The 26325-nt window shown below is 41.2% G+C and overlaps 1 protein-coding gene across 1 annotated transcript in view; it reads left to right on the top strand.

Annotated features, from left to right (window-relative positions):
- The first annotated feature begins 539 nt into the window (after positions 1-539).
- The window catches only part of LOC141132069 (cathepsin E-like), a 46271-nt gene continuing 20485 nt past the window's right edge, over positions 540-26325 (top strand). The window contains exons 1-3 of the mRNA XM_073620059.1: positions 540-645; positions 13470-13647; positions 25687-25804. Of these exons, the coding sequence (XP_073476160.1) occupies positions 590-645; positions 13470-13647; positions 25687-25804 (352 nt within the window). The 5' untranslated portion in view covers positions 540-589. The remainder of the gene's footprint in view (positions 646-13469; positions 13648-25686; positions 25805-26325) is intronic.

Here is a 26325-nt window from a genome sequence, read left to right as displayed (position 1 = left end):
CTAGGCTCAGCTGTTCCCCACACATGTCTTTATAAATGTTAAAACTTATGGTAGGTGGCAGAATTGCCAGACTACCTGCCTGTAAAGTTCTTAAAAGAAATTGAGTCAGTGCAATATCTAATTGTAAACTCTGTAGTCTTAAGGCACCATATAAGTGATGTTTAAAAGTTTTTTTAATCAGTTATTACTATCAGTGTCTTTAATGCAAGCATCTCACAGTCCATCAACCAGGTTGCTGTTTCAGTGTGGTAAGGTCACAATCAAGCTGGTGCAGTTTATAAAAAAACTATTCAAATTCTCATTTATACTGGCAGAAGGTATATCTTTTTACATGCTTTTTAGATTTTACATTTTCTTAGTAGTTTAATTTCCTCAAACTAATATTCTTATTTATCAAATAATGTTTTTTAATTTTTTACATGAAAATACGCATTGTTCTAAGTGCCTTCGAAATATTAGGAATGTTACTATCACTTCTGTGAATAATTACCAGGTCTCTGTCCTTCAGTAATCAAGTGACCTGGGTACAGTGTGACCTTAACAGATATAAAAACTGAGGGACAAATGTCTGCATGTCCAGTTAGGAGCAATGAAGCTGATAATTGTACTTACACTTTTTATCCATATAAGCACAGCACTACACAGGTAAGAAAATTAATGTTTTTTTCTCTACAAGATATGATTTCCAGATTTTTTTTTTAGAATTCATCATTATTATTTGTAAAAGACATTCGGCTCAGTTTACAAATCTTTAACACCAAGTCACCCTGTTTTCAGTCACTTACCCATGACTTTCAGATTTCATTGGACTATCACGATTTTGAAAATAGGGATACTTATCCAGGTTTCTTAGCTTTGTGAATTGAGCCTATTGTGGATTTGACTTTGTTTTCCTATGTTGTATTATTACATGTGTTTGTCATCACATGACATGCTTTACTATCATTGGGTGTATTGTGTTTCAATGGAATTTGTTTTATACAACTTATTTTGTTACTTTTGAATTTTCCAGATCCTATTCAGATGTATTTTTTTTTTTTGCTTTGTTCCTGTATTGCTGTAAATGGGAACATTGTAAATGCATTACAAATACATGGCTTTTGTGATGATTCCTTTGGTATGTGTTTGAGCTTTTACTCTAATGACCATGTACAAATCAGACAAGCTTTATTGGTATGTATTAACCTCTTGCCATGGCAAGCAGAGCAGATGGACCACAACATCCACATGCTCCTTATATGCCTCCATGGTGCACAACTTTTCACTGCACGCTACCAAGATTCTGACCAAGCTGTCACTGACAGCTCCTGGTCATCGCTTATGATCAACAGTTATTGGGAGGGGTCCTGATCATGTGACCCCTTTAACAACTAATCACATTGTTTCAATGATCAGGAACTCCACCTCTGCTTCCTGCCATTTAGAACCCCTTTAAGGGCGAGCAGGAGGTGACAGCAAGGTGTTAAAGCTGTTCTCCAGGCACCAACTTTTCCCCTCCTTACATCCCACACCCTTAAAGTAAAACTACAGGCAAAACTTTTTTTTAGTCTTGGACAGAGTGGAGAAGGATTAGAACACCTAGTAGGTTTTTATTGCTGTCCGTGCTCTTGTTAAAGAGATTCCCCCTCTCAATTTGTCCTGTTTACCATTATTGAAAGTGAAAGTAAACGAAAACCCCACATTTTGAGTTCTCCCTAGAAAAATAAATAGGGGGGAAGTCTTCCAATAGGGACACTAGTTCAAATGACTTGGGAGGGCCTCAATGGGTTCCCTTATTTTGCAGGGATTTCCTCTCACTTCCTGTTTGGCTATGGGACAGCAAGTGAAGGGAAATCTCCACAATGGGACACAGATGACGAAAAAAAAAATCTGTCAGGAGTTATAAACCTCCCTTAAAATGATAAAAAAAAAAGTTTTGCCTATAGTTATACTTCAACAAATCAGCATAAATTGGCATATTAGCTAAATAAACAAAACTAATCGACGTGACACGTTGAGTTTTCTATCCCCAGGACTGCAGAGTGGGGTGGTCATTTATTAGATGCCATGTCGCTACCTGGATGACATGGACATTTCCTATCATCTGTTCATTGTGTGGGCCTTCAGCAAGGCATAGGATGTGGGTTAGGTTTGCCTGGAGATGGGCTTTAACTGCTGATCATATTGATCAAACTCAAAAACAGCACAGTCGCACTGTAAACACTTGTCAGGCACATTGAAAATGCATTTAACCACTTCAAAACTGGGCACTTTCACCCCCTTCCTGCTCAGGCCAATTTTCAGCTCTCAGCACTGTCGCACTTTAAATGACAATTGCACGGTCGTGCAACGCTGTACTCATATGACATTTTAATTTTTTTTTGAGACAGATGGAGCTTTCTTTTGGTGGCATTTAATCATCACTTTTTTTGCTAAACAAACGAAAAAAGACAGAAAATTTTGAAAACAAAAAGTTTTACTTAGTTTCTGTTATAAAATTTAGCAAATGAGAAATTTTTCTTCTTCACTTATGTGCGCTAATGAGGCTGCAGTGATGGGCACTGATAGGCTGGCCTGATGGGCACTGGTGGGCACTGGGTTGGGAAGTAGTTAAAATGCAATCCATTTTTGTTTTAATACACCTGTAACATGCGTTCTTACCGGTGCCTCCTGCTTAGTTCTGTTTCTGATACTCATAGACACGTAAGCCCTAATGCAGTCAGTACCGTTTAATTTTGTTCTCTTGCTATAAGTTACTGCACTTTGCTATAGCTCCCTGCCTTCTTAACCACTTCCACTCTTTCACTTGTATACTCCTAATGGACCAGAGCAATTTGTACATTTCCACTATAGTATTGTAAACTCAGCGATATCTTTGTTGTTGCTTAAAGTGTTAGTTCACCTTTACAGAAAAATGGTCAACTAGCTCGCAACCCTGGAGGTAAGTATAGTTTTTTAAATGTTAAGCTTTTTTTGTAAAATGTGGGAAGAGGAACAAGGCATGCTAGATATGTACTTCCGTAAATTTTTTTGGGAACATATAGGGTCCATAACTTGTTAAATTACCTCACATATGTTATCAGTAAATACATTTCTTAGAAAAAAGAACATGATATTAATCTTAAGGTATTGGATGTTATTTTAGAGAATCTACAACCTCTTTGCATTTATGATATTATTACTACTACAACGCAATTCCAAAAAGGTTGGGATGCTGTGTAAAATCTACACAAGAACAGAATCCAATGATTTTCACAATAGAAAATAGAAAACATATTAAATGTTTAAACTGAGAAATCGTATCATTTTAAGAAAAAACTAAAGTAATTTAAAAAATTGATGGCAGCAACATGTCTTAAAAATATGGGACAGGGCAACAAAAGGCTGACAAAGTAAGTGTTACTAACTAGGAATTATTGGAAGAACATTTTGCATCTAATTAGGTTAACTGGCAACAGGTCAGTAACATGACTGGGTATAAATAGAGCATCTTAGAGAGTCAGAGTGTCTCATATGTAAAGATGGGCAGAGGCTGACCAATCTGTGAAAAGCTGTGTCTAAATATTGATGAATTTCAGAATAATTTTCCTCAACATAAAATTGCAAAGACTTGAAATATATCATCATATACAGTACATAATGTTATCAAAAGATTATAAGACTCTGGAGAAATCTCTGTGCGCAAGGGACAATGCCAAAATGCATAATTGGATGCCTGTGATCTTTGCACCCTCAGACGGCACTGCATTAAAACAGCATGATTCTGCATGGGCTCAGGAATACTTCCAAAAATCACTGTCTGTGAACAGAGTTCATCGTGCAATCCAAAAATGCAAGGTAAAGCTGTAATATGCAAAGAAGGAGCCAAATCTGAACATGATAAAGAATCATTGCTGTCTTCTCTGAGCCAAAGGTCATTTAAAATGGTCTGTCACAAAGTGGAAAACTGTCCTGGTTGGAGGAATCAAAATTTGAAATTCTTTTTGGCAACTGTGGGCACCACATCCTACTAAAGATGAGAGGGACCTTCCATCTTGTTATCAGCACTCAGTTCAAAAGTCTGCATCTCTGATGGTATGGGGTGCATTAATGTATGTAAATGAATGAGCAGCTTGCACATCTGGAAAGGCACCATCAATGCTGAAAGATATATCCAGGTTTTAGAGTAGCATATGCTTCCATCCAGATTACGGCTTTTTCAGGAAATGCCTAATTTTTTTTAGCAAGACAATGCTAAACTGTATACTGCATCTATGACAACAGCATGGCTTTGTAGTAGAAGAGTCCGGGTGCTGAACTGGCCTGCCTGCAGTCCAGAACTTTCACCAATTGAAAATTTTTTGAGCAGCATGAAATTAAAAATACGACGAAGAAGACCTCCAGACTGTTGAGCAGTTAGAATCCTATATCAGGCAAGAATGGGATAACATTCCTTTCCCAAACTCCAGCAATTGGTAACCTCAGTTTCTGGACATTTATGCCCCGTACACACGGTCGGATTTTCCGATGGAAAGCGTGTCGATCGGAGCGTGTTGTCGGACATTCCGACCGTGTGTGGGCTCCATCGGACATTTTCCATTGGATTTTCCGACACACAAAGTTTGAGAGCAGGCTATAAAATTTTCCGACAACAAAATCCGATCGCGTCAATTCCGACCGTGTGTGGCCTGTTCCGACGCACAAAGTGCCACGCATGCTCAGAAGAAATTCCGAGACGGAACAGCTCGGTCTGGTAAACTTAGTGTTCGCAATGGATACAACACTTTCGTCACGGTGCAATGTTAAAAATGGTTTAATACAGCGCACTCTCTTCTTCTTTATAATGTGAGAAGAATGAAGTAGTTTTGCTTCTCATATTCACACAGACTTCTCACAAACTTCTTTCTTTATTATTTATCGGGATTCCCTTAATATATTTTGATTTGTCACATCTGACAAAAATATATATATATATTTTTTTTTTAAAGGCAGATTTTTTTTTTAATTTTAGGTTTGTATTTTTTCCAAGGCTGATCTTTGTTTTATTTTATTTTTAGTTTTACTCCAGAATATTTTTGTGTGTGTTTTGTGTGTCAAGTTACCACAACACCATTATTATCTTGTATTATTTAATCTCAAGGAGATTGTTTGGTGTTGGTGTCCCTTGTTAATTTCACATTGTAGTTTTGAAATGTACCTGCCTCCTCACCAACAAACTGTCCTTTTTGAAGGAAAACACACATAGGCAAGTATAATTGAAACCAAAAATCCTTTATTAAGGGCTCAGAACCAAACAAAGAGGGAGGCAACGCTGGATAAACAGCAGAAATTAGCGAAGCCTTGTACAACCAGGGCAGACATCAATTCTTGAACATCAAAATTGGTGGCCTGAAGAGTCCATATGTAAGGGAGTGCAGTCTGGTCCAGAAGTCCCAGAGATCCGGAAAGCAGCAGATGACATCTGTGTCCCCAGGCTGTGGTACCACAAGAGGATGCATCTTTTGCCAGACCAGACTGGATCCAGGGTCATCACTTTCTGGTCTTCCTTCCACGCTTCCTTCCTGGCTGTGGCTCTGCTGTTGGAGATGTGGCAGGAGGAGGAGTATGACCTGGAGGAGGAGGACTAGTAGGACCTGGAGGAGGAGGAGGAGGAGGAGGAGGAGGAGGAGGACCTGGAGGAGGAGGAGGAGGACCATGTGTGAGGTCACAAATGTGGGTATCAGATGTTATTTGGCCCCTCAACCCCTTATTGAGAGCTTCCAACATTAATGACTCACACATGAGTTGTTGGCCCTCCTCCATCCGCTGCATTTTACAGGCAATTATGCCAGCAAAGTCCTCCTCCACAGTGTGTGGTTCTCCCAGGGCCTCTGTAGCCTTCCAAAAGAGGCCTATGGCAACCTCCTCTAGGGTACTCCTCTTCCTGCAACTTTCTCTTTGCAGGTGTAGGGGAGGGACCTGCATATCAAGCAGCCTGCTCGGCCCGGCCACCTCCTGACTGAGACTTCCCTGTGTATGAAAAAGGGACATGGTTGTAATGTTTTGCATCATCAATAACAATCATAAATTAGTACTCCAAACTAACATCTAGTTAACATCATTGATTGGACAAGCAGAAATATTTAGAAGAATGCTATACCTGGCTCAAGCTGGGCTCCTCCACATGTTGCTGCCTGGAAGGCCCAGGTTGGGCGTCAGAAGCCTCAGCTGGGGGGGAAGGAAGCGTGGAAGGAATACTGGAGAGTGATGACCTGGGTTCAGTCTGGCCTGACAGAAAATGCAGCCTGTCATAGTACCACATCCTGGGGACATAGATGTCATCTGCTGCTCCGGATCTCTAGGAATCCTGGACTTTCTTGCGCTCCCTTAGATATGTGCTCCTCAGGCCACCAATTAGGATCTTCAAATAGGTGATGTCTGCCGTGGGGATCACCTGCTTCACAATTTCCAACAATTGATCCAGCACTGCCTTCCTCTTTGTTTGGTTCTTATAATGTGGGTGGTTGATCTCCCACAGACAAGGCAGCTCCCTGAACATGTCAGTGAAGATTGCCATAAAGTCGGTATCGTTCAAGATATCCATTTTCACTGCAAGGCATAACACAAGACAAACCCTAATGTCAGGCAAAACTCTCCTAATCTAGTTACAATATAGGCCTCAATCTAGAAGCAGTATAGGCCCAAGTTTGACTCTTACCTTCGTTATCACGATTGGCGCCTCCGATACTCCTTCCTCCGCTCACAGATCGTACGTACTACGCACGCATGTTACGCTTTATACACACTGAGCATGCGTGTAACTCCGCCTGCCCCTGACGTTCTTTCTAGTCTATTCCCCGCCCCTTTTCGTTCGGCGCAGTGGGTGAAGAGCACATGGCGGAGTCAGAGCAGGTGCGTGCTAATTATAGCAACGAGGAGGAGGAGGAGGAAAGCCCAGATCCGGAAACATCCCGATCCAGAAGGAGACGATTTAAGGCCTCAAATATGTCCTTTGGGGAGATGTTGGAGATGGTCGACATCCTGAAGAAGGCCGACTATGATGGAAAGTATGGACCTTACCCCAACCCCAATATCAGAAAGGCCAAGATCATGGCGAAAGTGGTCAAAAGTCTGCACCGGAATTTCGGGGTACGACGATCGAAAGATCAGCTCAGGAAGTGGTGGTCGGACCTGAAATTAAGAGAGCCCGAGCAGTACAGAACGATCCAGAGAGTGCTGCAAAAAAGTAAGTAGTTGTGCTGTGTTCCTATTCTTTTTGTCTTTATTACGTTCGTGCTGCTCCATGTGCTTTTCTTAAGTGTTGTACAGTTTAAAATGGCAACTTTCATGTTCATGGGCCCATTATTCGTTCGTATCAAACATTTTTCTTTCGGCCTATAAAACACCATTGTTTAGGCCATATGCATTTGCCCACATTTTTTAGGGCCTACTTGTCTGAAAAATATTTGGTTGTGTAGATGGGTTTGTGACTAGAATGAAATGCAAACTAGATTCTGTGTAAGGAGAGGACACTCAGCAGCTGTTTTCACATCTGGACGCTGGAGCACTAGTGTGGGACACCAGAACACCCTTTTAATTAGGGGGCCCACACAGGTGCTCCAGTGTATACTATAGGGGGGTCTCCATCTGTGAAGCTTGTACAAGACAGGTAAAGTCTTGAAGCTTGACAACGGACAATAAAAATGCTATATGCTACTCTGCCAAAATAGACAATTGTACCCCACTTCCAAGCAATGTTTCATATTTATAGATCTGCCATCAAATATCTGTGTGCTAAGTATACCATTTTTGTTTTACATAGGGGAGAAAAGACTCGGAGGACACCCCTCATCCGAGGAGACCACAGACCCCCCACCTCTGGAAGAAGGGGAAATACCCCCAACCCAAGAAGAGCAGGAGGAGGAAGAAGACGTGGTGGAAATTGGCACCACAACAGGTGAGTGTCTGCGACCACAGACTCGGGTAAGAGATGGATGCCGGCATATTTATAATACCTTTTTTTTTGGTTTTCTCTCTTTTTAGGTGATCATGATGTTGTGGACCCAGGGCATTTCACCTCTGAAAGTGCACAGATCCTGATTGGGGAGATCATGGGGTGTAATTTAGCTTTGGAAAACATCAAGAAAAACATCAATGATGTTATTCAAAAAAATAATAACATCATTGATGTTTTGGGTAGAGTTTAAAACCCCTCCAAATCCCTTTGTTTTTTTGTGTGCTACAATGTTAAAAATGGTCAAAAGTCTGCACCGGAATTTCGGGGTACGACGATCGAAAGATCAGCTCAGGAAGTGGTGGTCGGACCTGAAATTAAGAGAGCCCGAGCAGTACAGAACGATCCAGAGAGTGCTGCAAAAAAGTAAGTAGTTGTGCTGTATTCCTATTCTTTTTGTCTTTATTACGTTCGTGCTGCTCCATGTGCTTTTCTTAAGTGTTGTACAGTTTAAAATGGCAACTTTCATGTTCATGGGCCCATTATTCGTTCGTATCAAACATTTTTCTTTCGGCCTATAAAACACCATTGTTTAGGCCATATGCATTTGCCCACATTTTTTAGGGCCTACTTGTCTGAAAAATATTTGGTTGTGTAGATGGGTTTGTGACTAGAATGAAATGCAAACTAGATTCTGTGTAAGGAGAGGACACTCAGCAGCTGTTTTCACATCTGGACGCTGGAGCACTAGTGTGGGACACCAGAACACCCTTTTAATTAGGGGGCCCACACAGGTGCTCCAGTGTATACTATAGGGGGGTCTCCATCTGTGAAGCTTGTACAAGACAGGTAAAGTCTTGAAGCTTGACAACGGACAATAAAAATGCTATATGCTACTCTGCCAAAATAGACAATTGTACCCCACTTCCAAGCAATGTTTCATATTTATAGATCTGCCATCAAATATCTGTGTGCTAAGTATACCATTTTTGTTTTACATAGGGGAGAAAAGACTCGGAGGACACCCCTCATCCGAGGAGACCACAGACCCCCCACCTCTGGAAGAAGGGGAAATACCCCCAACCCAAGAAGAGCAGGAGGAGGAAGAAGACGTGGTGGAAATTGGCACCACAACAGGTGAGTGTCTGCGACCACAGACTCGGGTAAGAGATGGATGCCGGCATATTTATAATACCTTTTTTTTTGGTTTTCTCTCTTTTTAGGTGATCATGATGTTGTGGACCCAGGGCATTTCACCTCTGAAAGTGCACAGATCCTGATTGGGGAGATCATGGGGTGTAATTTAGCTTTGGAAAACATCAAGAAAAACATCAATGATGTTATTCAAAAAAATAATAACATCATTGATGTTTTGGGTAGAGTTTAAAACCCCTCCAAATCCCTTTGTTTTTTTGTGTGCTACAATGTTAAAAATGTTTTAGCGATTTTTAGAAAAGCCAAATTTTGAGGATGCATACAGTGTGCCAACATGTGCTATCTGCCATCACGGGAGCTCAATGGACGCGTTTTAGGGGTGCAACCCCTTCCTCAATAATAAACTAGCTAAGAGGAAGGGGTTGCTCCCCCAAAACACATCCCTTGATCCCCCGTGATGGCAGCTAGCACATGTTGACATTCGTAAATTGGTGTGCATCTTCAAAATTTGGCTTTTCCTGGGGTGACTTCACCCCATCTGAACGCAATATCAAATACAGTTCCTAAATACTCATGTCTGATATTGCCTTCAAGTTTTACCATATGTGAACTTTGTAAGTTCAAGATTTGTGTCTTTCTTGTTGGTTTTACACATGCCTGTTTTATCCTAAATGGACATTTCTATTTTTGATAATGCCACCCCAAAAATTGTTATACAACAAACATGTTGGTTTGTTTTAAAAACCTTTTCTAAATGCACATGTGATTGTGCAGGTATTAAAAAGATTGTTAATCAAGAATGTGTGAATTATTGTCTCAACGCTACAACACTTTTGTGGTGATGTAATTGCTGCTTTCTGTGAAAATGGGGGTTATTTCCTAAGGGCAAATCCTCTTTGCACTACAAGTGCAGTTTCAGTGCAGTTTCAAGTGCACTTGTAGTGCAAAGTGTCTACGCCTTTAGTAAATAACACCCAACAGTGCTTTGTATAAGGTTACACAATCACGCCATTTTCAGGACTCACATTGCTGTCAGGGTCAGCTAAAACAAACACAAGCAGTAAATGTCACCAAAGATTTGCTTTTTTTTTTTATTTGATAAAGGCTTCACAAATTGTCTGGCATATTGATGGCCCTCCTACCCGCAAAGAACTCAAGGTATCTTAACCGGACATCACGGGCACTCAGGGAGGGCAAGCCAGGACGGCCACTTTCAAGCACCGTCAGGGTTGTTTCATTTATAATTCCGGCCTCAGGCCCAACTGAGCCAGCATAGTTGGCCGAATGTTGCCGTAAAAAGTTATGTAGAACACAGCACGCCAGGATTATATGATTCAGTTTATACTCTGCCATATGGATGGGTGTAAGAAATAGGCGAAACCGGCTAGCCATGATTCCAAATGTGTTCTCCACCACTCTTCTGGCTCTGGCCAGCTGGTAATTAAAAACCCTCTGTTCCGGGGTGAGGGTCCTCATCGGGAATGGCCTCATAAGATGGTCCCCCAGCGCAAATGCTTCATCCGCAACGAAGACGAATGGGAGTCCTTCCACATTCTCTTCTGGAGGTGGCAAGTCCAAGCTGCCATTCTGGAGACGCCTGTAAAACTCCGTCTGGGCGATGACTCCACCATCGGACATCCGGCCATTCTTCCCCACGTCCACATACAGGAAGTCATAATTAGCCGACACCACCGCCAACATCACAATACTATTGAACCCCTTGTAATTATAATAGTACGACCCCGAGTTGGGTGGTGGGACGATGTGGACGTGTTTCCCATCAATTGCCCCTCCGCAGTTAGGAAAGTCCCACCGCTGGGCAAAGTGGGAGGCCACAGTCTGCCGTTCCTGTGGCGTGGAAGGAAACTGTTGAGGAAAACAAAAAAAACTTAGTATTTGCACATAAACATGGAAAGCAGATTAGACACAAACATTCTTGGCCAACATCCAGATAACATTTATTAAGGGGATTTTTACAACACCAAAGTAAAGGTACACCTATCATATTCCCCCTCCCACCCCCTCTCATGGGCCATTTCTAACATTATAGGGGGGGGTAATCTTGGACAGGTAACCCTCTTCACTTCATTGAGAGATGAATGCCTAAATAATGGGTTACTTAGTTACACTATTGGCAGCCCACTGGACAGGTAAGAAGTGTCATAATACAAAGATATAAATACACACTGTACACATTTGAGCACATTTGGACATTCTGCTATTACCTATCAAGATAATATAGGATACAAAAACTTGAAACAGTACCATTTGAAAGTATACAGGCAGGCCCTTGCACTACATGCTTTGGGGAATTCATCCATACATCTGACCACAAAAGAGATGGGTATAGTGTGTATGGGTTTGGCAAAGTCAGCAGATAGATGATTGAGGATAGATAGAGAATTGGGATCAGCTGACTTAGCAGTTGGAGGGAGGGAGGGTTAATAAAAATGATTTGGGGACACTACAAAAAAAGCCTCTAGCACTCTGCCTGAATTTAAAGCACAAATCACATTTATAAACATTTTGGGGGGTGTTTGGGGTAAAACACTACCATGGAGCTGATAAAATACATTGTTAAATGACTACATGAGGTGAATATAGGGGCAGGAGAGCATGCTGGAGAGGTAAGTGAAGGCAAATATGTATGAAGGACAAAACAAAAACCATAAAATTCAAGCATGCATGAGGACAAAGGGGACATTCACAGCATATTCCAATCATGGTAATTAGGGTATGAGGAAAGAAATACAATATATTAGCAAACATTAAATACAATAAAATGTGATATTAAAGGATAACAATCTTACCTTCATATACTCCTTTTGCAGGACCTGCATGATGGCAGAACAGGTCTCTGGGATAATGATACCCAGAGCCTGGGGGGAGATGCCTGTCGAGAACTTCAAGTTCTGCAGGCTTCTCCCCGTCGCCAAGTACCGCAGGGTAGCGACGAGCCTCTGCTCCGGAGTGATGGCTTGCCTCATGTAGGTATCCTGCCTGCTGATATAGGGGGTCAGCGAAGCCAACAAACAGTGAAATACGGGGTCCGTCATCCTGAGAAAGTTCCTGAAATCATCAGGATTATTCTCACGGATCTCACAGAGCAAAGGCATATGAGAGAACTGGTCACGCTGAAGCAAACAATTCTTGGCTAGAAAACGGTCGGGTGGTCAGAACGAAGTAACAGAACGCACTGAAGAACAGCAAGGCCTGTGAAGAGCGACCTGAAAAACAGCAACGAGCGGACAAGATCGCACAGAAAACTCCGATATGAAATGACTGCATGCACTGAAGAGCAGATACAAACCCACAAGCACAAACTGAACCGCAGAAAACGATCTGAAAGCCACGAGTCTGAAAAAGCGCGAATCGTCTCTCACCAAACTTTTACTAACATGAGATTAGCAAAAGAAGCCCAAAGGGTGCCGCGCTTAGTTCTGAACTGGCCTTTTCTAGTCTCGTCGTACGTGGTTGACGTCACCGCGTTGTTGGCGATCGGAAATTCCGACAACTTTGTGCGACCGTGTGTATGCAAAACAAGTTTGAGCCAACATCCGTCAGAAAAAATCCTAGGATTTTGTTGTCGGAATGTCCGATCAATGTCCGACCGTGTGTACGGGGCATTACAGTGTAGTTGAAAGAAGAGGGGATGCTGCACCATGGTAAACATAGCCCTGTCCCAACTTTTTTGAGATGTATTGCTGTCATCAATTTGAAAATTACCTTAATTTATTCTTAAAATGGTAAATTTTCTCAGTTTAAATATTTGATATGTTTTCTATTTTCTATTGTGAATAAAATATGGGTTTATGAGATTTGCAAATCATTGCATTCCGTTTATTTTTATTTTTTTTTATTTTTTGTAGTGCAATGTTTTTTATACCACAAACATTATTACGTTTTCAAGGATAAACATAGGTGTTAAGTATACAATCTTAACAGAACACTCAAGAAGATGTCAAATGTAGCTCATACCCCTGCAGGGAAAGGCAATACAGTAAGTGGATAAATCAATATATAGGGACCATAGTAACCTAATAAACGGTATTAAACACCCCCCCCCCTACTTCTTCACTATTACTACCGTTTCTGATATAGAATTTTTTCAACCATGGGTTTCTTCAGTTGGATGGAATATCTACAGGCTATCAGAACTAGTACGATGCATATTCTTAACTTGTAGCTCTAATCAAATTAGTGAAATTGAGAAGGGGAATACTGTATCTTATAGAGAAACTTGGAGGCCTTAAGTAGCATTTAAATGATGGTGTAGGAGCCTAAAATATCTAATGTTATAATGAAGGAGATAGGTAGATGAATACCAATTCTGTTTTTATGTAGATTATATACAACGTCCCAACTTTTTTGGAATTGGGGTTGTATTACTAATATTATTATTGTTGTTTGCTTTATTTTTCAGGATCCCCCTTGTAAAAGTCCATTCAATCCGGCACCAGCTCCGGCAAAAGAATGAACTAGAGGAATTTTGGTTAAATCACCAACCTCATGTCTTCGCCCAGAAGTACAAGGGGTGCTTTCCTGAACAAGTTTCCCTGACAGCTTGGCCTACATCAGAGTATCTGTTTGATTATATGAATGTGAGTGTGTTCATGATTCAGTATTGGTTTAATAAATTAAATAATTTTGGTTTACCTTTAGGGCACAACATTTATAGGGTTGGACAATGCAAAGCACACATTTCAATTATGGGTGCAGATTGGATGCCCAGTAACTTCTTTCATTGAGTCCTTCAGCCCCTTCCTCATTGTGGAGTCTCCCCCTTTATGCAGCAGCAGGTGGATGTTCACTCCCCTTGCATTCTCCACATTTCACTATCATTAACACAAATCCAGCATTGTACCTGGCATAACAATGAACTCAGCTATTCAGGACTGCCATATAGTGTGCCGGACAGACAAACAAAAAGTCGGTGATTCCATCTGCGATTGTCTAAAATGGTAGATTGCCCCTTTAATGGAGGAAAATAGTTAGCTTTGCTACTTTCATTTTAGTGGCTGACCATGTGTTGAAGAAAGATGGTGGGAGATCGCTGTGTATGCAGAGATTCTTAAAACAAAACCTGCAAACCTAAAAGAAAGTTGCTAGGTCTAGGACACTGACTTTGAATAAATATGGAGCCGTTGATGTCAGAATCCCAGACCTGCATGCTTTTTCCTGGTCAGTGACTGACTAAGTAATAAAACTAGGAATAAATATGACAGCCAAGGAACAAGTGGCACTTTAAAATTATGAAGAAAGCCACAGCAATTCTAGTAACTGAATTTTTATTTGGTAAAAGTACTCTGTCCTAACATGGCACAGTAATAATAATATTAATATTATTATTAATAATAATAAATGTAGCGATGCCTGTAAGGAATCTGGATTGGACAATGGTTTCTGCCAAGCTGGTCCAGGTCCTGCGTTGCTTCTTCACCAGATAGGATATGCACATATCTTTTGGATGAGACTCCGCCATACTGTGTCTCCATCACTCCCGATGTGAGGCCCACCCTTTACACAGTACTCACATATTCCTGGCTGGAGGCCTGTTTTCCGGAGTAAAGAATGTCCACTTGAGATGCTTTTTCAACTGTTTACTGTGAAACAACTTGTATAGCTCACTGGCATAGTGACATATCTTCCTCTGTACAGTGCATAACACTACAATTCCTTACACCGCATAGCACATTAGTTGCAGAAGTACATCTTATTAAAGAGCAGTCACCTTCCTAAGCATGCCATCATAAGTCAGAATTACTGCTGGGCCCAAGCCCAGGAAGCTTCCACACCCCATTCTACAGAACTGCAAGATGTAGATGGGGGGGGGGGGGGGGTTCCCCTAACATAGGTGCTCATCTTGAGCCTCCGGACATTCATACCCCATAGGGGCCTCTCTCTCTAGCACAGATCACAGATCTACATGTTGTTGGTCAGGGGTGACCTTCTCCCATGCATCCTTTCTGGCTAAGGCCAAACACAAAGCTGTTCATAGAGGGCACAGACTCCACCCACTAACATTGCCAGAGGAGCGGTATCTCTAAAAGGGGCACTACACCTGCTAACATATAGTACATTATATTGTAAATGAGAAAATTGGATATTACCAAGGGGGTCCAGAGCCATATGAATCGACAAAACCATATACTGTAAGTCCTGATATCCTGAAAGCAGAAAACCAGGGTAAAATTGCAGCTATGTATTCATTTATAAAAATGTCATGTTAATTCCTTAAAGTGGAGCTCCACCCAAAAGGGGAAGTTCCTCTTTAAGCACTCCTCCCACCCTACTATGCCACATTTGGCATATATTGTTTTTTGGGGGAGCAGGTACCTAGTTATGACAGGTATCTGCTTCCACTTCCGCTCAGACCACCTAGGCGATCCGAGCAGAAATTCTCCTCTCCCCCTCCCTCCCTGCAATCTTCTGAGTTCCAAAAGAGTGCCCGACCATTTGGAAGGTGCAGCGCGACTCGAGCATGCGCAGTGCGCACCCAGCTATGAAGCCGCAAGCTGTAATGCCAGCGCTGGCGAGAGGAGAGGGAGAGAATTGAGGGTTCGGGCAGCCACATCTCTGGATCCTGGGATAGGTGAGTGTGTTTATTAAAAGTTAGCAACTTCACTTTTTGAAGCTGCTGACTTTTTATAAACACGAAAATGACTAGAACTCCACTTTCATTTGTCTTAAAGCAGATTTTAACACACACTTTAAAAAATAAAAACTACTTACCTGGTGTTGAGTTTTGTATATTTCAGATACTCATCCACCCACCCTGTGGATCCAACGTTGTCCAGCTGAGACACTCTTCTCTGCTGGCAGCGCTCAGTCCCGCGTCACAATGTTTTGGTGTGACGCCATTGAGAGGCTGCCAGCTGTTCTGGGTTCAGCCAACACGCCTCCCAATGATGCGCTTTAGGCCCGCCCCCTCCTCCTTTACAGAATGAGGGGCTTTGCCTCCTGTAATACAGTATATGACGTGCATATCCCAGGAGTCAAAGGGAGGACAGTGCACGTCATTCCCCTAGGCAAATGGCATGAAGGGGAGGGGGGGGGGGTCGGGCCAGCCAATAAAAAATAAAATTAAAAAGAGAGTGCTATTCGTACATGTATGTAAATGTATTTGAGGGTGAGGATCTGCTTTAACATCAGTATGGTCCAATCCTATTGTTCAGCAACAAAGGGGGGTGGGGGGCATCACCTGGAGCCACAAGATCTGATGCACTTATGGATGCTAGCAAAGAATATGCTGACAGGAGGAGAGAGGAGAGAGGTTATCTCAATACAGCTCTTTTATTGTCAGGTCACAGGCTGCGGGCACAGAGGTGACCAAGCTGTATTGCTTAAATGAACTAGTGATAAGTCCGGTCACCATCCTGGCTATGCTGTGTGGAAGGGCTGTGTAAATCTCAGGAACTAATAGGCACAAAAACAAATCCATAAGCAGTTAAAACAGCTCTCATATGTACTTCACCTATATATTTAGCTGTTTGTCTGGCATTCAAATTCAATATTTTATTGTGGCAGTACAGCATTCTTTGCAATATATTAATATTCACATTAACAAAGACTGGGAATAGATACACGCAGTATGAGTGACAATTATGTACATAGGCGGAGGCAGACAAACAGAGTCAGATACTGATGAAGACAGACTGACAAAGACTGTGCTAATGTAATTAACTAGAAAAACTATTCTTTTCAGCACCATTATCTATGGAAATGGTTTGAATGGTGGCATCTGTTCGTAGAGTAGAGTGTTTTGTTCCTGTATCACGGACATATTAGCTTTATACTATCCCAATGGTAACATGTATTTCCGTGAGAAAATCTTATGTAAGTTTAACAGGCTGAAAGACACAATAAATGATGTCTTTGTTCATATAAATACATTGTGAAAGACCCTTTTTAAACAGGAATCATTCAACATAAATATGTAATATTTAAAGTGAATGAGGTACATTATGATGGAAACCAGACTACACAGGAATAAATACTTCTTTCTGCTATGAGTGGCTGTAATTTCTCAAAATTTATTTGATACCTGTCCTTCCATAAAAAAAGATACAATTTTATCTTAGAGAGGATGACTTCTATATTCTGCCACTTTAACTGGCTAAGTCCCATAGCTAAAATAAATTATACAGTGCAAAGTTTAAACTGATCATACGGTAATCAGAGTTATAATTATCAGGTATAAACATGCAGATTTATTGTGATTTATTTATTGTGCAGATATTAAATAACATTCCACTGTGACAACATGGCATATTTCTACTCTGTGAGCCTGCACTGCCGCTTATCACAGGGGAGCCAGGACCCCAGGCATTCGGCCTGCTATCTTGAAGTAAACCTGGACAGGAGGGGCGGCGTGGGATGCATTTGCTAGAACCGATCGACTGTATTTCCCTCCTGCAGCCGCTGAAAGCCAGTATCAGTGGCTGCAGGAGGAAAATACAACCAATGGCGATTGGTTCAGAAAAAAGGCCACCCCTTCTCTCCTCTTTCTGCTGCACTGCTGGCTCCCTCCTCTCACCTTTCCCACGGACTGCTGCAGTATGTGTCAGGATGGAGAGCAAAGAAAGGGGCCGAGAAATATGTTATTTACCGGCCCCTTCCTTTTCTAAATGAACAGTGTGAGTGATTGGTACTGATTACTCACTCTGTTTATTAATAACTGAAGCATAGTAAACTGTGTTGTTCTGTGCTGGGACCAATCCTATTTAATTTGTTCATAAACGATCTGGAGGATGGGGTAAACAGTTCAATCTCTGTATTTGCAGACAATACTAAGCTAAGCAGGGCAATAACTTCTCCGCATGATGTGGAAACCTTGCAAAAAGATCTGAACAAATTAATGGGGTGGGCAACTACATGTCAAATGAGGTTCAATGTAGAAAAATGTAAAATGTAAAAGAATGCATTTAGGTGGCAAAAATATTAATGCAAAAATATGAATGCAATTTATACACTGGGGGGAGAACCTCTGGGGGAATCTAGGATGGATCTTCTAGTAGATCATAGGCTCAGCAATGGAATGAAATGCCAAGCTGCTGCTAACAAAGCAAACAGAATATTGGCATGCATTAAAAAGGGGATTAATTCCAGAGATAAAACAATAATTCTCCTGCTCTACAAGACTCTGGTCCGGCCGCACCTAGAGTATGCTGTCCAGTTCTGGGCACCAGTCCTCAGGAAGGATGTACTGGAAATGGAGCGAGTACAAAGAAGGGCAACAAAGCTAATAAAGGGTCTGGATTATATTAGTTATGAGGAAAGGATGCAAGCACTGAACTTATTCTCTCTGGAGAAGAGAGAGGGGATATGATTTTAATATACAAATATCATACTGGTGACCCCACAATAGGGATAAAACTTTTTCGTTGAAGGGAGTTTAACAAGACTCGTGGCCACTCACTAAAATTAGAAGAAAAGAGGTTTAACCTTAAACTACGTAGAGGATTCTTACTGTAAGAGCGGCAAGGATGTGGAATTCCCTTCCACAGGCGGTGGTCTCAGCGGGGGCATTAATAGTTTCAAGAAACTATTGGATAAGCACCTGAACGGCCGCAACATACAGGGGTATACAATGTAATACTGACATATAATCACACACATAGGTTGGACTTGATGGACTGATGTCTTTTTTCGACCTCACCTACTATATAACTATGTAAGTTTGTGAATGAACAGGAAACTGCTCAGAACAGAGCACTTCCCATTCATTTAGCTCAGGCTGCAGAGAAAGAAATTGAAAAACCTCCATCCTCCATTCCTTTCTTTGTCTTAAAAGTGAGACATCAAGGTTTTATTAAGACCGCTAATATTTTATTAAATCCCCCCCCCCAAAAAAAAAAAATTAAAAAAACTATAATAAAAAAAATTGTAAAAATTGTAAAAAATTAATAAAAAATATAATAAAAATAAAAAACTACTGACACTGTCTACTGCCCCACTGACACCGTCCTCTGCCCTACTGACAAAATCCACTGCCCCACTGACACCATCCACTGCTCTTGTGACTGACACAATCCACTGCCTTACTGATGGCAACCTCTGCCCTACTGACACTGCCCACTGCCCTACTGACACCGCCCACTGCCCTACTGACAAAATCCACTGCCCTACTAACACCATCCACTGCCCTACTGACACCAACCATTGCTCCAGTGACTGACATCGTCCACTGCCTTACTGATGGCAACCTCTGCCCTACTGACACCATCCACTGCCCTACTGACACTGTCCACTGCCCTACTGGCACCATCTTCTCCCCTACTGACCCCTTCCACTGCTCTACTGACCCCTTCCACTGCTCCACTGACACCATCCACTGCTATACTGACACCTTCCACTGCTATACTGATACCATCCACTGATGCCATCCACCGTCCACACTGTCAACGTATAAGTTAGGCCAAGTTCATATTTTTACAGTGATATTTGTTTTAGTAATCTTAGTATATTTTATGGGTACAAGAATGCTTTTGTTTTATATAGCTATGCCCATTTAAGCCCTTCCAACTTTTAATGCAATTTGGTACGCCATGTACACCACATTGCTGCTCTGATTGGGACATTCAAAGGTGTCCCAGGTCTTTTACAATCCTATAGTGTATAATACAAAAAAATAAAAATTGGTGTGTGTCACTAAAGTGTTCAGGATTGGCTTGAAGAAAAGGTCACAACCATAGTCACAATGCTAGAAGAAAGCAGCAGCGCTTTATGTGGAGATTTCAAGCTTCACCCCCACAGCGGATTGGGAGGGGCATTGCCAGGAAGAAAAAAGAGCACACAAAAGCAGGCCTTAATAAAGACCAGCTTCTTGACTCACTTCTTCTTTCCTGGTGGTGCTCTCCTAATCCGCTACAGAAGTGAGGCTTGAAATCACTATTACCAAAACTTTTATTATTATTGCCATCCTATGACTTATCTATATATTTATTACACTTCCCTCTCTGGGCAAGGAGCTGGGAGTGTATGGATGGAAAACTTCTCTCTAGGGTGGTGGTGGGGGGACTGAATCTTTGCCCCAGGTGAAAGAATGTCTAGCTTCGACACTGGCCAATAGACGTACATAGCGCACCTCAGCCCTGCCCTCCCCCCCCAGGATTTGATTGAGAACAGCAGAAGCCAATGGCAAGGAACAGAGACCAGCTCCACTGCATACAGGCACAGCGCCAGATCGAGATAGGAGATAGGTAAGTGTTTAGTGAGGTGAAGGGGCAATACAGCTATTGGGAGATTTTAGAACCACCTTAAGGCTGAACTCCGAGCATACAAACTCTACACCTGCACTGCAAGGGTTAAATGCTTGTTTAGTCTAGAGATGCAGGGATAGTGATACGTACTTTGTTGGTGGCTCAGGCAGGTTTCCGCAATCTCCACAACCAGTCCCCCAATGCAGCCTTTTTCTTTTAAGCCAAGGTCAAATACTTGCCTCCTCACAGAGCTAATAGGTCTGCATTGCATGTGATAAGGCCAAGAGACGTCCACAACCAGGAACTTGAAAACAGCACTGGAGCCTGCTGGAGCCAGGGATAAGGTAAGTAATGTACCTTATCCAAGCAACCCTAGAAAAAACAGCATTTAACTCCTACAGTGAAGGAGGGCCTCACTGCAACGGTAGAGTTCTGGACTGACCTTGGAGGCAAACTGTTCTTTCCCTACAATGCCCTCAAAGACAAAGTGTGGAGTTAGGACCATAGGAAAGAGGAACTCCTTATGCAGCTCGATAACCATGAGAATAGGCATCCCGCTCTAACATTAGGAATCACAGGGCTCTCTGAGGCCACTGAAATGAAATATTTATGCCCCACACTCACTAATATCTTTTAAAAAGTTTTGGGGGGACACTGTGGACTTTCCTATTAAAATAGATAGAGCCCATAGGACCCTCGTTCCTAAAAGCGATGACACTGATGACCATGTAATAACTTCTGTTAACTGCACAGATACTCTGATAAGGAAGCCATCATGCAAAGCCATCATTGCACATTCTTTTAAAGGACATTTAGAAAGACTGAAAATTAATGTTATGCCCAGGATACTTTATTTTCAAATGCTCCCCATAGAGATACCAAGTTATTTCTTCCACCAGATTTGTAGTTTCATCCAGGCCTTTGTGTAAAGAAATAGTGATTTAAATTCCTTTGTGTGGAGAAACCAGAAAGCCAGAATTTACTTCTCTGTACTGAGAGTAACTGTGTTTGCCAGATCTCCAGCTTTACTATAATGCAATAACATAGTTGTGTATAGTGTACTGGAATTTGGTAATTATGAATAAACAGTGGGTCTTCTTCGAAGAGATGATGGCAGGATGTAACCTGGTTCATACATCCTGGCTAGTCCATACACACTTCCTTACTCACACACAATGCTGAGAGTGCATAATAGAATAAACAATAAGTATTCCCAAAAGCAGACTCATCCTCTATGGTTCTGCTGGGTAGGTTTTTGTGGTTTGGAGCTGGGGAGGATTTGATGTTTTTTGGAAAACAGAGGCTGATGGATTGGTCCTCTGTGGCAAATAGTCAGTTAATGGTAAGCTGAAACCAACTGAGGGCCAAGTGGGGCTTGCTCTCAATAGATACATGGAGATATTCCCAGTTGCAACATTTCTTTCAGGGTCTGGGTGACGTTTGTAAGACCTTAGGCATGCTGTCAGAATTTGAACTATTGTTTTTACAGAGGGATCTGGACAATAAACCCCTATTGTTCTCTTACAAAATGCTTCTTTACTTAGAGTCACAAAAAGACTCCTATTTTATTTTCTCAGTATTACCTGTAGCACCCTCTAGTGTGCTACTAGAATAATGCAGGCAAAATACAGAGGAAGGAAGTTGTCCCCTTTTGTTGTTCTTTGATTCAAGTTGGGCATCCCATAAATCCCTTCACCCTATCCAAGTTGTTACCCCTAATAAAACATCAAAACAAAGCCAAGGGACTGACTTCTTGTGTTTGGATGTAAGCAGAGAATGCATGTTGCCTGGCTGCGCAGGAATAGGGGAGCCAGTTACCAGCAGCCCCTGTGGGGGTAGTGCTACATACCCTTACTGAGATCCAAAAAGCCAAAGTTGGTACCCTCTATTAGTTCTAAACTGCAAGAGACTTTCTATATGACTAAATCAAACACCCAACCTCAGAAACCATGAGCAGACAAAAATAATCAATCACTGTTCCATTAACTACAATGGAACCAAAACTAAATTTGCCTAGCAGCCTAACTAGAGGAGGGAGCTACACAACCATTTAGGAAGTAGTTACAGCATGTGTTATTAACTGAAGTTAAATTGGTTGCAAACCCTTACAATCCACTTTTTACTACAGGTAAGCCCATAATAAGGCTTACCTGCAGCTACCTTGGATATTTCCTAAACCTACTCGGTTTAGGAGATATCCCCTGTATCAGCATGTGCCGACATAATCGGCACATGCGCACTGAAGCAACGGCTCGTTCATGCTGTTGCTTCAGCTGACGTGCCGTCCCCTGTGGCTCCCACGCGCATGCGTGGGAGTGACGTCAATGTGGCTCCGGCCAATCACAGCGCCGGAGCCCGCAATACCCGGAAATAACTCTGGGAGCAATGTCCAGTGTACGGGGACTGCTGGGGGGGCTTTGATCTAAGATGAGTATTTCATAATGAGCTAGTATGCTATGCATACTAGCTCATTATGCCTTTGTCTTGCAGGTTTTTTTTTTTTTTTTTTTGTGGAGTGGGTTTACAACCACTTTAATAATTGTTTTAGGTAAGAGATTTCATATTGTGAATGTTGTTTCAGCATAGCTCCCAACTGTCCCTGATTTTGAGGGACTGTGCCTCTTTCGGATCAATGTCCCTCTGTCACTCTTTCCTCCTCATTGGTCCCTCATTTTGGTCTGATCTATATAGTTGTATATAAAATGCACTAGTTAACTTTCAAAAAGTGTTTCCCAGTTCTAAACCTTTCATCCAGATTATAAAATGTATACAAACACGCCAATAAATACTATAGTGTAATGGCAATAAATTCTATCACAGTAATACTAGCAGCAGTAATATTATGGCACCAAAAATTTAACACATTTTGGTGGTGAAAACCTGTGCCTAAATATCTTTCTTTAGAAAAAAATGCTTGAAGCAGCCCTTAGCACACCATTTTAAGTGCTGGTGAGTAACACATAGCTAATTTAATGTCAAATGTCTGACACAATCCCCCGTCACCTCGTATATCAATCTGTGTACTTGTTAGGAAGTCCCAGACATCTCAGGGCAGCCTTAGTAGCATTGCAAACCTCTGTCTGGTAAACCAAAAAACACTGGAATGTGACACTGACATGTTTCCATAAATACTCAACTGAAGCTATTGTGCAAGAAAATCTATGGGTTTGCAAGAGATTACACTGGCTGGTAGAAAGTAACCAGCGCAAATATGTAAACTGGAAGATTATTTGGGTGATTAAATTGTAAATTTTTGGGGGATAAAATGAAGACTGGATGGTTGTGATGAGCTGATTGTAAAATCGATAGAACGTTTATTTGTGTTTGCTGCTGTTTGATATTTAGGGCTAAAGAAAACACCCTGTGAATATAAAGTAGAAAGACTAACAAATACACTTGACTACGTTTTGAAATGCGACATAGGATGCACTATTAAAGGGAAATGTAATTGTTTTGGGAAAGTTTAAACATTCTTTACATTTATACTTGTTAAACTAATGTTTTCTATCAGTTTTTTTTTTGTGGTTTATAAAAAGAACTTTGATTTACAAATAAACATTTAATGCAGAATACACCGTTGACACATAGATCATAGAGCATTATGGATTTTCTAAAGAGAAAGCACAGCAGAAACTTTTTGCATGTTTCTCTCTATTTGAAATATTGGTTGAAGCTGAATAAAAACAACAGAAAAAGGGAGGAAAGATAGGAATGCACCACTTTTTTGACCCGATCTATTGTGTGCATGTCAACACCAGGTTTCTTTAGGCATAGCAGATATGGAATGACAGGCAAATATATGAAAAAGAGGCTAGAACTCCCCCTGTTGGTTGCATATGAAACACAAAACATTAAAGTGGTTGTTAAGCCACTCTAACCTGTATACACCATCAGCACTGCCTCCTATTGCAGTGTCCCTCTCTGTGTTTGATTTATAAAAAAAATACGGCAAATACCTAATTTCACTGCCGAGATTGCAATCACATGACTGGCCAGCTTTCTCCTTTCTTCCTCTGAGAGATGCAGTGGGCGGGGCTGAGATTCCCTTGCTGATGTCAGTCTGGGGGGGAGGAGGAGAGAGCTGGCTGGTCATGTGATTGCAATCCGGCTCTTAAATTAGGTATTTACAGCATTTATATTTATAAATCATTCACAGAGGGAGACACTGCAATAGGTGGCAGTGCTGATGGTGTATACAGGTTAGTGTTATGAGAGCAGCAGGAGGGGGGACTGGCGGCTCACATACAGACAGAGAGGGGAGGGTGGAGGAGGATACGGGAGCAGAGAGGAGAGCAGATAGCAGGCTGCTGATGACTGAGGCACGTAAACTGACCACAGTGTCAGGGCTCAGCAGCCATGATACACCATGGTCAGTCTACAGAGGGGTGGGGAGAAACTGGCAGCATTTTTTGGGGGGGGATTAACAAACGCTTATTTATACAATTTTTGTAATTAAATGGCAACTTGGGTGGACAGGTATTCTGAAAAGACATTTATAAATACCTGGCACGTGCCCAATGGCTCTGCTCTAAATTTATTTCTATCGATCCTCCAGGCTGCAGCAAAGGAAGTCTGCAATTCAAGGTGGAGGGTTTGGCAGTTTTAAAGTATTACTGACCACCAATAATGTCGGACTGATTTGGGAGAATTTAAAGTGCCAAACCAGTAGTTAATGAATACCACCAAAAGGAATCTCTGTCTAAAAAAAAGTAATATTTAGCTGGGTACAGTGTTGCATGACGGAGTAATTATCAGTCAAACTATCACAGCACTGAAAAAGAAGGGGGTGTAAAATGCAGTTACTGAAGTAGTTACATTTTTTTATTATTATCTTATTATTTCTTTTTAGTCCTGGCATAATAAATAAGATGACATAAAAGAAAAAGAGAAAATATACACAAAACCACAATACATTACCACCAAAAAGAATTTCTGTTTAAAAAAAAAAAAAAAAAAAGTAATTTTTAGCTGGGTATAGCATTGCATGAATAATTATTGGTCAAACTATCACATCATTGAAAACAAAAACAAAAATCCTGAAAAAGAAGGGGATATAAAATGCAGTTAATTTGTTAAGTTAAGTTACCAGTTAAGTGGTTAATTTTTTGTATTATTGTATTCATTTTTTTTAGTCCTGATCACAATAAATAAGATGACTTAAGAGAAAAAGAAATAACAAAATATATGCAAAACCACAATACATTACCCTTATTATAGCAATACATTAAATAAAATACATCAATATAAATACTGAATGTTTTAAAATCAATGTATATATAAATATTTCTCTAAACATGTGAAAATATCCAGCTAGCAGAAATTGTATCAGTACTGATGAATGTGGTTTTGTTTATTTTAGGAGTAGTTATATTTCTTTATACAGTTGCTATACATAAAGAGACAATGTAATATAATAATGCAGTAGATTTCTCATTCCAGGCTCAGTACTATGGAAAAATCAGCATTGGAACTCCCCCTCAAGACTTTAGTGTTGTCTTTGACACAGGGTCTTCCAATTTTTGGGTCCCTTCCTCTTACTGTACCAGTGAAGCATGCAGTAAGTCTTCCATGATCTTCTTTACTGTACTTTCGCACTTGTTAGTTTCTTTTTGCTCCAACATTTAAAACCTTCTTTAAAGCCCAACCTAGGGCACAATGAAACTGTAACCGTGCAATGCCCCCTCCCCACACTGCAGGGGTTAAATGCATGTTAAGTCCAGGGGTTTGCAAAAGAGGAGAGTGCCAGATCCTGCTGGAGTGGGGAGAAAGTAACAGAGCCTCTTTTGCAACCCCCTAGACCTAACAAGCATTTAACTGTTGCAGTATGGGAGATGGAAAGGGACCCATCACAAGGGTTTTTTTTTTTGTTAGCTGTGCCCGCGGTTGGGCTTTAAGAGAAACTACACTCATTGAAGGTAGTAGAACATGCTGCATTTTTCATGTACTGGAATGCAGTAAAATGCATAAAAACTGAAAAACGGAATGCACCGCAAAGCATCAAAAATGCACCGACCCCGGTACAGTGAAAAAAAACAAGAAAAAAGAAAAAAGCATCTGGAATGTATCCGTAAATGCATA

Source organism: Aquarana catesbeiana, linkage group LG03 (genome assembly GCF_042186555.1).
Source record: "Aquarana catesbeiana isolate 2022-GZ linkage group LG03, ASM4218655v1, whole genome shotgun sequence".
In the NCBI taxonomy this organism is placed as follows: Eukaryota; Metazoa; Chordata; class Amphibia; order Anura; family Ranidae; genus Aquarana; species Aquarana catesbeiana.
Note: the sequence above shows the minus strand (reverse complement) of the source record. Positions and strands in the feature narration are given on the sequence as shown.